This window comes from Eulemur rufifrons, chromosome 2 (genome assembly GCF_041146395.1).
Source record: "Eulemur rufifrons isolate Redbay chromosome 2, OSU_ERuf_1, whole genome shotgun sequence".
Taxonomy (NCBI): domain Eukaryota; kingdom Metazoa; phylum Chordata; class Mammalia; order Primates; family Lemuridae; genus Eulemur; species Eulemur rufifrons.
In genome coordinates, this window is record NC_090984.1 from 88,730,930 (window position 1) to 88,745,518 (window position 14,589).

The window sequence follows — 14,589 nt, forward strand, 5'->3', positions numbered from 1 at the left end:
GCAGCATGGTGTGCATGTCCACATGTATGTCCAGGTGTCTTTCAGTTGTGTGTGAACAGTTGAAGGTACATAAGCTCCTTGTTAAGGAGCTTCGTACCCTGGTATGTGTCCAAGACCTTGTTTCTGTTGGTATAAAGAGTTCTGTATGTTATCATCACTTGTGTTTAGTTAAAATGGGTCACCAGGAGAAAATATTAGTGGAAGAGTTAGATAACTTATATTGTCACCTCTTAGTGTTTGTTTACGAAGCCATTTTGGTTTCTGTGATCCTTAAAAAATATACATCAAATGGTTACTATCAGAAGCAGACTGCTTTTTGAAATAGATAGAACACTTAGAAGTATGGGGGTTGGTAAATGACTATAATTTGGCAGCTCCGTAGAACCTAGAGAGAAGTTTTAACTATATGTCATAAACACAGCAGACTCAGAAATGGGCTGTGAAGGCTGAGCGAGTGTGGAGGTGGCAATGAGACAAATAGAAGCTACTGAAGAGTGAGCAAAGCTATACCATAATTGTAGCAAGAACATGTGCTTGGTGCTTGCTGGCTGTCCATGTCGTGAGCATCACTATGTGAGCCCTGGTCACATCTGCCTGGTTCCTCTTGCTCCTCCAGAGGGCATCTTGACGGAGTCTCTTAAGGTTGGACCAGAAGAGATCACAAGGTGGCAGGTATGGAGAGTGTCAGAACAAAGAACGGTCAGAGTAGGATCCCCGGAAAGGGAAAAATTGAGCCCAGGAGTGTGAGAAGGATTCTTGAGGATGACTGGAGAACAGGAATGATGAAGAAAGCAGAATGTGTCTTAAACAGGAACACACAAATGCTGAACATCTTACAGGGGCTTTTTTGGGGCTTTACTGAGAGGCCCTTACCTTCCGGATGAATCATGTCCAGGGTGGAGCATCCTCAAACAAGCAGCAGACTTCCTAGTTGGCTCACTTGGCTTGGTTCCCAAGAAAAAATGTCTCAGAAAAGAAATGCTAAGCACCAAGAGAGAAGGTGGACTGAGGGTGGGGAGAAACAAAAGCTAATTTTTTTTCCAAAATGGTCTTTGATGTGTCTGAAATGGAGGGGGGTAATATTTCACCAGAATATTTCACTCTAAGAGAGGGAAAGTTTCTCTATGGAACTTTTTTTTTGGAAACAGGCTTTGTCTTGTCACCCAGGCTGGAGTACAGTGGCATGATCATAGCTCACTGCAACCTCAAACTCCTGGGCTCAAGCAGTCCTCCCACCTCAGCCTCCCAAAATGCTGGAATTACAGGCATGAATCACCACACCTGGCTGCAGTGCCTTTTATGCCAGTTTAATAAAGTACAAAATAGAGGTGGTTGCCTGCCATGGTGACATGAATCCTTAAAACAGGAGCCCTCTGCTGGGCCCTCACCCCATAAGTAAGAAGTCAAACTTGTGCAGTGTTGTACAGACCAAATAAAGGAAAATGAAGAAAAGAATACATGGCATTGTCCAATAGAAAGCTAGATGCCTTATCTTTCACTGGACAAACAAAGGGTGTGTTTAGAGTCCTCATTTGGCATGTGCCCTGACCAGACTAATTCCTGATTGGCTGCAACCTGCCTTTTCTCTCTGCTATCCCAGGATGGTGTCCCCTGGGCCTCGACATGAGTCATGGGACATTCTTAGCAGGTTCCCTAGCAATTCAGATAATAATCTTCTGAGCTGGGTACACATCCAGTACCATTTCAGTTTCAGTTGCTAATGCTGGTGCATGCTGGTTGCCTAAGATGAAGGTTTGGGAGCTTAGAAAAGTAAATTAAAGGAAGGGAAAGCATCAGTTACGCCAAATGATGCTATTCAAGTCCAAGCATGTGAGTTGCATTTATTATAAAGGCAGGTGGTTGAAAGACCTAAGTTTACAAGACTCATAATTAACTGGCTTTCGGCAGAAGGTGCAGAAGGATGCTGCCAAAATGCTCTGGGACAAATATGTGGACGGTTCTCGAGAGCTCTGGGAGACAAGACTGCAGGAAGCTTAGCGATTGGGTAATTGCCTCCTAGCAACCAACACTGTTTAAGTAATCAGTAGACATTCCAGTCAGGAGAGACCAGAACATTTCGGTTGTACTTAACACTAAGTAGACAGTAAGTAGAATCAGTTGTGACTATATTTTCAATAGCACTTTATGGAGAAAAATTTCAACATACCCGTTCAACTTGAGTAATTCAAGTGTATTTTCTTTTTGGTGCAAAACCTTGAGATGAGAATTTTTACAGCATAATATATTTTCTAAATGAGGATAATTTGAGCCATTTTATCAAATTTACTGAATGTTGAGAGAAAGAAAATCCAAAGATGTGGACATTCTAATTGGGTTATGTGGGGCAGAATGAAGGACACGGGATGCCTGTCATCTCATGATCAATGGAAACCTCAAAGATGTATGCATTTCACCTCAGTCATGACAATGCATTATATGATTCACCTGAACTCTCTTTTCTGCTCCCAAGTGAATACTGGGAACCTTTTTTTTTTTTCATAGTGTCCCCCTTTTTCCTCCCTCCAGAGTTAGGAAATGCTTGTCAATTTCATGTAGTAGGTACCCTACACAAAGTAAGATTCTGAAAAAAATCTCAGCAACGTCAGATCAGTATAATGTAGGTAAATACTAAAGAATGACTCTTAGGGGAAATGTACATACATACTCCATACACACATATAGGTACATATACATACTTGTATACATACATATATACTTGTGCACTTATACACACATAAACTATGGTCAATTTGAGAAATATTGTATCATTAAAATCAGAACAGATACTTATAGTGTCTGCTTTGTATATGAGGTACTTCAAAGGATGCAAATATATTAAACTTTTGCATAGGCCCACAAGGTAACTTATGGTATAAACACAGAGAGGAGAAAAATTTGTAAATAACCATAATATGGACTAAAAGATGATAATCAGTGTTAAGTATTCATTACATTCCTGGTGCTGAGTATGATATACACAGTTCCAATCTCTTCTACTCTAAGATTTAGTTCTCAAGGAGCTGTTATACTTCTTTTTTTTATTTAATGCTCACCCCCAACTCTATGAGGTACATATTATTCCTATTTTATAGGTAATAAAAATATGGCTTAGTGTGTATTTAGTGACTTACAAAGTAGCATAATCCTCAGTTTTACTTTGCTTTTACTCCATAGTTTTTTTTCATTATGAATGTCAGATTTTGTATAGGATTTTCTTTTAACTCCAGTTTTAAGAACAAGACCACTCCTATTCAGAATTTTTTTTCAGTGCAAATATCAAAGGTGTGCAGAGCTGATTATGTAGGCTTATGTGCCACATGAGATAGAATTTAATAGCATGCATTTATTCCCCTAACATTCCAAAAGTTCATTTGAAAGTCAATTCCTTGACTCCCAGGACCTCTTTTTCTCATTGAAACTACATTATACATGATTCCAGGGCAGCCACAAAAAATTTATTTTAATACATAATGTAGCACATTGCATACTAGTACTATTTCAGATACAATTAAGTAATATTCATCTCAGTTTTATGAGAAGTTTTTATCCTGAGATGCTATAAATTCATTTCTCCCTATCCATGCAGTTGAATAGAAGGGAAATTAACTAAAGGTACTACATTTACCTAAAGGAAGTCATGTCTCTGTAGCCACAAATTAACAGCTCACTGTCTCTTCCTTCCTCCTGGGCTTTGCCTAAGGACAGCCCTTCTTTCGGGATCCTATTATCAGCATTTTGTGTAATTTTTCAAAGCCTCTCTGTTCCAGAGTCCAACTTCCTTGCTAATATGTAATATATAAGACATTTTGGGGGTTCCATTTAGAGCATCCAGTGATATCTTCTGATTTTTTATAAATGGTCAAAGACTTTTCCTTTTCTATTCTTTTTATATTTTTCATTATTCTGTACATCTAATTTCCCCATTGAAAATTAGATGATTTAGGATATTTATTTCAATAATTTTGGTCCTTAACCATGGCACACGAAGGCAGAAGAGAAAATTGCAAATAGTGGTTTTCTTAGGACTAAAGTGTAGGTTCTATAACTAGGCTCCATGGTAAGAGTTAGTCAAATACAGGGTTTTATATAAATACAGTATATGGATTTTTCTGGAGAGAAATCCCTACCTTTTATCAGATTTACAAAGATATGTCAACCTCACAAAGATTAAGAACCATTCACGTAAGAGTTATCATTATCTATGAAGTGGTGAGTCATTGTTTGTTTCATTGTGGCACCCTATCTGTAGCAATGTATCAGCACTGCTTCCTGAAAATGCAAGTCCCAACTTTCTATTTCAAGCCCTAAGCCCTATACCAAAAATCATCTGGAAAAATCAGACTTCCTGTTAGGTGGAGCCATGTATAGATGATTCTAGAGTATTTGACCCAATCCGATTAGAAGTATCTTATGTTATTTCCTTCTTATTTTTGAGTAAATTAATTTAAGGTTTCAAAAAAAAATGCTAACTAACTTTGAAATAGGCCTGGAAGAATCGTTATTTCTAACATGCCGCATTCAATGAAACTCATAAGCTTTGAGATTTTATTTATAATGTGTCGATTAAAGGACCTTTAAAGAAGTGGAATCTTTAGGGTAACAATTAACCAAACTTTTGCTTGGCAGTCTTCATCCCGCCTCTGGAAAGATAAGATACATTACTTAGCTATTAACTGTTACACTTACTGCTTCTGCTGGTTACAGGTGGGAGCTCTTGCCCACCTGTTTTCTAGCTCAGCTGAAAGCGGAGCAAAAGGGGAATAGTGGACTTGAGCATCAGCTTGAAAGATAAAATTGTATTATTGTAGCTTCCAAGGATGGAGCTGATGAATATGTGTCAGGTACGGACAAAATGCTTTACATTCATTGTCACATTTAATCCTCACAATAATTATCCAATTGTTAACCCCCTTTACTCAGTCTCTCAGATGGAAACTAAGCCCCAAGCCACACAGGCCAGGAAATGGCCATTGCCTGAATCCATAGCTTTCTACACTAGAGGTCAGAAGTCTTAATTTCCTGACAGTGGGAACTTAAAATGTAGAATGAGTTGCCAGAGAACTTCATCAAAGTTTCATCTTTGAAGGCCAGTGAGAGCAGGATCTAAATTTAACTAGTGACTTTCTCTTTAAGAGAAAAAAATAGGTTAAGATGACCTCATGGAGTTCATTTCACTGTGGTCTTTTCTGCCCTTGAAAGGAAACTGTTTTACAGGAAGAGTCCTAAGGAGCTTCGGAGTAGAAAAATTGACAGTTATTATAGGGACAAAAGAAAACTAGGATATCAGAGGGACAGAAAGTTTTCTTGTAGTTATCGATGTATTTTTTTGAATGCCATTCTAGAAAAGCAACCCCTCCTTGTATGGGCAGAGCAAGGGGAAGACACATTCTGTTTCCCACTAGGAGAATTATGTGAAACAGCCTATCTGTGTGAAATTGACCTTGGCAGTGCTGCCGAGACCAATGAGACCTTGAGGAATCTGCCGAGCAAATGCTGGTTGTGCAAGCTGTTGGCCCAAAGCTGGGTTGTGTTTGCACACTGAAGTTTTATTCATTCCAGCATTGCAAAAATATGCAACCAAAGCTGTAACTTTCTCATAATGTGTCAATTACCTCTTCCTCTTTCCGTTTTCCACTCCAAGTCTTTTCTAAAGACTGTTTCCAGAAGAGGCCGTTGACCTTGTATGCTTGAACAGCCCTGAGGCAGTTGGGACAGGGCCACCAGTGACCACACACATGAACTTTTGGTTGTCTCTTCATCGCACATTCTGGGTTTTTTTCCTCCTACCTACCCATAGCACCTACAGGTGTTGTTTGGACCCTGCAGGGGTACTAAGGGTTAATATTACTGACTGCGGTTGTTCAGCTTGTTCTTAATCCTTTCTTATGACACAAAAAGACAGGAGATTATTTCTACCAAAGTGACATACTTTTCTTGTAGTACATAACAATGGAAATAGTTTCCTCAAGTTGATGGAATTATTGATATTCTACTTCAAGTAAAAATCGTCACATTGAGTAAATGGAACCAGTGGTCATCTCTCAAAGAACATTTGTTCCTTTCCCAGCTTGAGTCTTCCCGGGGTGTTTTAAACCCTATGCTTTTCTGAATATGATTTGCCACCATTGAAAACTGTGTACCACAAATGTCATCTTCCTCAACCCTGAATGCTTCGTACTGTGCTCTTACTTGTATCTTCTGCCAGACTTTCTCATCTTTATCAACTCTTGTTGATGATCTTAGGGGCATAAGTCATCTCTTACCCTGTATCACTGATTTCCTTGACTGCTCTGACTTGCCCTCATTTGTTGCTGTGATTTCTGAACTGCATGTATCTGATTTGCCTTTTCCATGCCTCTGCCATGGCTGTAGGATTTCTTTGTGAGCAATAACTCCAAGCAGGTAAGTGAGCTACTACCTAAACCTTGCTTAATATAACTCCTTGGCTCACTGTAAGCTTGAAATTTCTTGGTTATCCAGTTTTTTTGTTTTGTTTTGTTTTGTTTTTTTAGATAGTATAATGCAATGCCTAGGTAATTCCACATTGGATTTCAACTCTTAACTGAGAATCTAGAGATATGCCTAAAATTTCAGCACAGCAAGAGACAGGTGACATTTGATCACATGGTGCCTCATATTATAAATCTCATATTGCCTTTGTTTCCTAAACTGTTACACAGTTTCAGAGCTCTTTGGTTTCCTTACATTTTTAAAATGCCATAATATACTTTTTAATTGATCTTGACTGCTAATAAAATCAAACTTGCTGTTTATCAGATTAGTCTGTGTTTTCACCTTGAACTTTTTATTATTAATTCCTCTGATACCCAGCTTACTCAAACAGTATTTTATATATGATTGTTTAATGGCTGTCCCAGCATAAATTATAACTGGCCATCAATGCTTGTGGATTTCTGTGTAGCAACACAATATGCAAATAGTGTTTTATTGTTAATTCAGATAAACAAACTAATGCCTTGGAGTGCCCCCTCCTCACTGTCCATCAGGCTCCAGGGTAATGAAAGGTACCGTCTGGACTTGGGAGCTTCCTATTGCACACGAAGACGTTTGGGAGCTTTTATTGTTTAGCTTTTTTGAGTGCTCGGGATGCAAATGGTTCTAGGGTGAATGAGCCCTGCAAATGGCTAGACCTGCCATGGCAAGCCTCAGCTGAGCTTGATTCATAGTGACAGGTCTTCTCTCTACAATCCATAGGAATTTGGGGGACAAAAGGAGGGCACCACTCACTGATAATTATGCACGCTTACTATCTTCAACTTAGAAGCACTTTGTTCTTTCAAATAATGCTTTTTCAAACGTGGGTGGTCAGCTTTTCTTACTGTTTCCCATTGCCAACTAGATTGTAGCCTTTGTTTCAGTTCCACCACCTCCCTGCACTCCCCACCTCCCCATCTCAGCTTCGCCTGTGTGTGTATGTGTAGAGTGTGTATATATGTGTGTGTGTGTGAACAGAGAATGTAAAGGAAAAGTGTATGTATGAAGTCTGAATGTCACTGCTGGACTTTGATGGATGTCTCTCGTGCTCTTTACAGAAAGAAGCAGATGCCATTGATGACACACTGAGTTCCAAACTTAAAGTCAAAGAGCTTTCGGTGATTGATGGTCGGAGAGCTCAGAATTGCAACATCCTTCTCTCGAGGTATTGTAGATGTTGAATAAACATTTCTAGTAGGACCAGTGTTTCTAGTATGTGGCTCAAAACCACATGTTTGTAATTTTGTTTTAATTGTACCCTGCTGAGGTACAGTTCTTTGGATTCCCTTCTGTTAAAATGAGAACTCTTGGTGCTGACTTTTCCTAGTGGAATATATCAGAGCTTGATGCATACTTTCTTAGAGTTTAATTTCCACAGACAGAACATCCTAAGTCAATCTCTTCTTCCCAGAAGGCCTATAAAGTGAACTTGACTTTTATTTACAGTTCTTGGCCTTCGAGATATGCTGGTTGTTGAGTAGCATTGTCACAGAATCAGGACCAAGATGAAAACTCTTTGTTTTACTTTGCTTTCTAATGTCACCTTTTTATATTTTAAGATTCTATGATTTCATGATCTTTTTGAGCATTTTTATGGCTAAAAGGACATGTAAATCTCAAATCTCAGTGAAATGCTAATTTATTCAGTTTAGCCCTATTCAGAAATCTTTCTCATAATTAGTGAACTATCACAGCCTTGGAACTTGAAAAGAAAAAAGGAAACCTGGGAGCCTGGAATCTGATTGCAGCTTCAGGCAGTATTGTCAGGTCATTCTAGCCATTTTAAATCTTTTCTGTATCTAGTTTCTTCTTTTTTCTAAAAGGTTTTTTCACATTAGGCAAAGACACCTAATGCTTATGAGGTGAATGAAGATGTAAAGAATCTTGAATGTTGGGGCTTTAAAGATAAGTTGCATTCTTGAAGGAGTGTCACATCTGCATTGGTGCCGGTATACGGTGACTTCTCTTTCAGGGAGAGTGAAGAGGGAGAGTAGTAGTCCTTATTATTTAGTTGGTCTTAGAACGAATTTCTTTTAACACAGAGCTGCTGCTTCGTTTTCGTTGTAGAATCTGATTTTTAGCCAGATATATATTACTTTAGGGAGCAAATGTTTCTATTAGTGAAAGAGAAATTGAACCTTGGTGAAATCCCTGAATTTCAATGCAACTTGTAAGGTAATATGAACCATCCTGTTAGCATTTCATTTCTGCCTCTGGCTAAAAGCTATGTAAATGGCCAAACCCTGTATTTATTCTGACTTTTGCTCCATGAACCACGCTCAGGTTAGATAAAATATCTATCTGCCTTAGGAAGATACCATTGAAAATAATTTCAAGGTCTACTTATTTTTCTTCTACAGTAGTCCCCCTTATCTGTGGTTTTGCTTTCCAAGGTTTCAGTTACCTATGGTATAGTACAATAGGATATTTTGAGAGAGAGAGACCCTGTATTCACATAACTTCTATTATAGTATATTGTTACAATTGCTCTGTTTTTTTACTATTGTTGTTAATCTCTCACTGTGCCTAATTTATAAATTAAACTTTGTCATAGGTATGTATAATATGTATAGGAAAAAACATGGTACTGTATAAATAGGGTACAGTACTATCCACAGTTTCAAGCATCCACTGGGGGTCTTGGAATGTACCCCCCAGACAAGGGGGGGACTACTGTACAGTGTATACAATGTGTTTTGTTACCTTTTTACAAATAATATTCTTAATACCAAAGTTAAATGAAGATTTGCGGAAAGTTGTGGATTTTCTTTAAATCTTAGATTTTCTCCCTATATTTTCTGTTCGTGCAGTCCAAATGAACACTTTAAAACACCTTGACAAACGGAGCTATCGTTCTGAATTTCTGTAGTGTCGAAATGCTTATTGGGTAAAAACCGTGACCTAGTTCCTCATAGACAGATTGTTTAGTACTAAATGCCAACCGGGGTAATTACACTAGTTGTAGATAAGGTTACAACTCTTTCTGGCAAATTTCCCATCCCGTTATTGAATTATTACATATTTGTGGGATGTAATTCCCTGTTTCCTCAAAAGTGTCAGAGCCTAAGGTGACTTAGAACTTTAATGTGTCTAAACTCTCTTTAGAAGACAGTTTTAAGAACTGGCCTCATACCTGTTAGATTATCTATTAAAATCCAACTTAATGAATAAATGTTATTATACAGTGAGCACAAAGAAAAAGTGTGTTGTGTGTAACAAAGTGATTTTGAGTCCCAGTTGACCTTTTGGTATTTGGCCTTATTGATCAGGTTCTAAAACCTTCTCTTCCACAGAGGATTCAGTACCACATCCTTTTCTGCTCAGTGATAAGTTTTATTCTTTCTTCAGGAATATGCAGACTGACATTTTAAATGGGTTATAGTAAAAGTGCAAGAAATTAAGCAGATTTAATTTCAATTTGTATTTTATTCAGTTTTTTAACCAGTTAGCAGTTTACCTTTCATTCTCCCTTTTTCACTGCCAATTCATTACTATGCACAAAAGGAGCTAGGGGCTTAAAGGAGGGGAAAGATATATGAAAGTGTGTTTGATACTTTTTTCTTAGACAGTCACCACTTTAGAGCATTAATTTGCCTGGCACTGGGCTGAGTGCCATAGGACATACTAAAACTTAATAGCTAGGCATGGTGGCACAATCCTATAATCCCAGCACTTTGAGAGGCTGAGGCAGGAGTATTGCTTGAGCCCAGGAGTTCAAGACCAGCCTGGGCAACGTTGCAAGACCTCATCTCAAAAAAAATAAAATAAAATAAAATAACAAAACTTAAGATGGTGTTGCTGGTATTGAAAGATCATGGCTATTAGAGAAGAAAAATGGCACACGTGTGAAGACTTGTGACCAATACAGGGCTTACACTGGTCTGGCTGGAAGGACACAGGGAGCTCAGCCATGTGAGAGAGGGGTACCACCAGGGTTTACCAGAGAAAGTGGGCCTCAAAGTGCAAGAACTGTCACATGAATTACATGGACAGAGGGGATGGGGAAGTTAGTTTCAAGGATGCAGCAGCAGCAGCAGCAAAGACACAAGAGGGGTCTAAGCATAGCTGATAAAGAGAGCCCTGTGATCACAGCAGGGAATTACTGATTAGGTTGAATGAAGCCAGGCAGGAGAGCCTGAGATTCACTCATACTAGTTATATTGTGTTGGTTGTGCCTTTATAAGGGCAGCCCAGGGTCAAGTCATAACCTCCTCATCTATAAAATGGAGATCATGAAAGTAGTAGCCTTGCAGTGGGCTTGTAAGAATTTGTCTTCGTATGTGTAAAGCCCCTGGCAGGGTGCCTGCATGTGCTAGCTGTTCGGTTAATGCCTGTTTATATATCCATGGGATCAGGAATCTGGGCAATTTGTTAAGGAGGAGAACAGTGTGTGGCTTTTTTAAATAAGGTTTTGAGTTTGGTCTCCCAGGGGTTTGCAGGACAGGTTGGAAGGGGTAGAAAGCTGGACTCCTAGCCATCAGATAGGAGTGTCTTTCTATTGTCCAGGTGAGACCCAATGAGAGACAGCTTTGAAAGAGATGAAGAAACCTTTGGTAGTACTTGAAGACTGATTTTGTGCTTGGGGACAACGAATAGGAATGTTTCAAAGATGACGTCAGGATTTCCTACCTTTCCATACTTACTGTCTTTCTTCTTTTCTGCTTGTTTCATTCCCAAAGGTTGGCAAACCTCTCTATTACTTATCTTGCTGACGAGGGATTTATTTACCAGCAATGTTGTCATTACACCATGATGAAAGTAGTCCACCATGATGAAAGCCTATGGTGTATTCCATGGGCTGTATTATAATGAGCGCTTGTGTCCACAGTACTGGTTATGCCTTAAAGCTCTCCCTCACATTATTCAAATGTTAGGAGGCCCTTTGGTCGGGGGCACCTGCCACAGCTTTGTGTGGAGCCAACCAGGCAGTTGGAAAGAGGCAACACAGGAGACGCAGCTCACCTCATGCCTGAGTGAGTGGGGTGTTCACAGCGTGAGGCCTGGAAGGTGTGAGTTTGAATGGGGAGCTCCAGGGCACCAGGGACTGTGCCTCTCACAAATTTCAGAAGAGTACAGAATGGACATTATGTACCTTAGAATGAGAATTCATTCCTTAAGCCCTCAGCAGAGTAAGCAACTTTTCTACACATGTATATGGATGATGTAGCAATTTAAAATTCATTGCTTTATTTCCTAAAACAGACCCTCTTCCCTCCAAAAAAAGAAGAGAAAAAGAAACTTGGAAACAGATTTATATTGCAAAATGAACCCACCTAAGACACAGTTTTATGAAGTGTTCTACCATTCTTTTTTTTCCAGATGCTCACTTAACATGGCAGCCTGGGTGTAGTAAACCACAAAAAGCTACTTTAAAGTGGGGGGATTTGGCTTAAATCCACTGAAGCAGAGCTAAGGCTGATCTAGCCATCCATCCCTAACTTATTTTAATTACATCTGGATGTTCCAATTCTCTTGGCAAATTGTTGAAATATTTGAGTAGAGCAAGGTAGAGTTAAATACTGTTTTAAGATGGCTGGTTTGCTTCCTGCCTTGTAAAGAAAGTTGGAGTGGATGTCTCAAAAGTTGCCACCCTCCAGCACGCCAGAACACTGCCAAGCTTTAAAAGCAATTAAAAGGCTAGAATTGGTAGAGTCCTTAAATTACAGAGATTAGAGACTCATTCTGTGGATGACAGATGATACTAAGAACTCTGCAACCTATAGAACTGTCCCCGAGGGCGGGTACCCTTCTCCTCTTTCCCCCAAGGTAGGGTTTCTTTGTCTGATCCAGCAGGCCACGTGCATGGCTTTACGTTGACAGGTAGATTTTCTTAAGTACTATCCATTAAAGTCTCAAGTCTCTTTGTGGGCCACATTAAGAGAAACCAAAATTGTTGTGAATTAGAGCTAGTGTTTAGTCCAGACAGCCTCTGGGGGTTGAAAAGCATAAATATATACAATTTCAAAAGCAAGAAGTTCTGCAGTCCATATGGGGAGCTAATGAAATGCAAATCTGATACTTCAAGTGTTGTTCTCACTCTGATTTTCAACTCCTTTTCTTTTAAATGCAAAACAGAAGGACTCAGTAGAACTATGCCATAAAATGGTTTCTTCAGCTCGGTGTGAAAAGGACACAGAACTAATTTATTTTTTTTCTTATAAGCGGAGCTCTTTTCGTGATAACTCTAGATGTTTCCACAGCCAGTTGGTTTTCATTAGTGGCAGTTTCAGCCATCCTGCTTGTTACCGTTCCTTGGCTTTGCACGGCCGCTCAATGGTGTTTGCTCTTAAATTGACTCGAACCTTTCAGTGTCCTGGAATCTTGGGCTACCTATGGCCTGTGCAGTTGAGACCTTGATACTGTGATACAGTTTTCTCCCTATTGTATACTTTATCCATGCCAACTTAGCTAAACTGTTCTAAAGTGTGGGGATTTCCTATCATGATGTTATGGTGAACAAACGTGTTTATGATTGTCAGGCAGTGATTGTCCCAAGAATGACTAAAACCATCTGGAAAAGTCTGCCAGGACCAAGGTTGCAATATACTGCACAGGGGTTATGATGGTACCACGACACAGACGAGGTGATAGAACAGGTCTTATTTGTTAACACGGACAATCTGGCACTTTGCCCAGAATGCTATATTTGGATTTGAGGACATGAAATAGAAGACAATGCTATTTGTACGACAGGATTCCCAAATTTGTTCCTTCTCTTTCTTACTGGCACATGAAACATCATTCAGTTCAAATAGCAGTGTGGATGGTTTTAACAAAATCATGTCCAAAATCTGGAGACAAGGACAAGCCAGAGGCGTGCACAGTGGGGTGTGGCTCATCCAGCTTTCCTGGGAGGTCCTGTCCTCTTTCTGCTGCCTTCTCGTCCACACTTCCACCCAGTCAGCCCTCACAGCTGTCTGTGAGACTGTGGGTGAGCATGTGCCTTACATACCTTTATGTCTTAAGTGTTTCAGTTGATCACCTGATTCTCCCAAAGATTATAATCCCCTTTAAAATAAGGACCACATCTTCTAATTCCTTTTTAATACTCCCAGGCTTGGTGGGGGGTCATATACAGAAAGGAAACCCGGATGAAATAATGGGTATGAGAGTGCTTTGGGAAGTGTTCACAGTAACCCTATTAAGCACTGTTTAGTTATCTCTTAGCTAGGTGTGAATATTAAGGTTATGAAAGGACTGCTACTTTTTCTTCTGGTATATAAAGGCTGCCCTGTAGGGTATACATAGTTTATTGAGCCCTTTCTATGGGCAGGAGCTATTCTAAGCACTTTCGGTGCATTAATTTACTTAATCCTCACGCGTGCACAAACACAAAAAAAATCCATTTTGAGGGTTGTAGTTATTATTTTATTAACTATTTTACAGTTGAGGAAACTGAGTCTTAATAAAAAGCTTTTTACGGTCACACTGACCACAAAGTGTCAGAGCCAGGACTGGGGCCCAACCTGTCTGATACCAAAGCCCCTACCTTTAAAAGTTGCATGTGCCATGTGTACATGTTGCTCTATATTTGTGTGTTTATGTCTTTATCTTCCAGTCCTAAATATGATTCTTCTTGAATAGCATACACTAAAAGAACAGATCAAATGATGTTAATATGTAACATTAGTGGTAGGTTGTAAGGAAGTAAGATTTTAAAAATAAATGTGAGTCTAATGCTTACAAATAGAACAAAGAAATGATTCTATTGTCACAGCTAATAATCTGATTAAGATTTTTTGTCCTGCTTAAAACTCTTGTTACACCTAATAAAAGCCCATTTTTACAAGTATGTTTTAATTTCATGGCTCATGTAATATTTTATAGTCAACACTTTGTTCTGACTTAAGACAAATTTCTAATTAAATTAGTAAATCATTTAAGTTATTGGTAGACAGAGAAACAAAAAAACAGATTTGTGTTTTAGCTTAAATCCTTCCCCATGAAATACTAACCAGATAAGCAATATTTATAAAAATAGTCTGGGATTAGCAATCAAGTCTTGGGTTTGTGGCTGCTGGCTGCTGTTAGTTTGACCTTTGGCAGATCACTTGGCCATTCTGAGCCTCAGTTTTTCCATCTATTTAAAAAAAA

General features: G+C 39.1%; 1 protein-coding gene across 2 annotated transcripts in view; it reads left to right on the forward strand.

The window, feature by feature from the left end:
- DAAM1 (dishevelled associated activator of morphogenesis 1) overlaps nucleotides 1-14,589 on the forward strand; it is a 163,797-nt gene that overhangs the window by 127,172 nt on the left and 22,036 nt on the right. The window contains exons 16-17 of one of the 2 annotated variants that reach the window (XM_069487316.1): nucleotides 6,373-6,402; nucleotides 7,554-7,660. In XM_069487316.1, the coding sequence (XP_069343417.1) occupies nucleotides 6,373-6,402; nucleotides 7,554-7,660 (137 nt within the window). The remainder of the gene's footprint in view (nucleotides 1-6,372; nucleotides 6,403-7,553; nucleotides 7,661-14,589) is intronic. The other variant, XM_069487326.1, reaches the window with a different exon arrangement.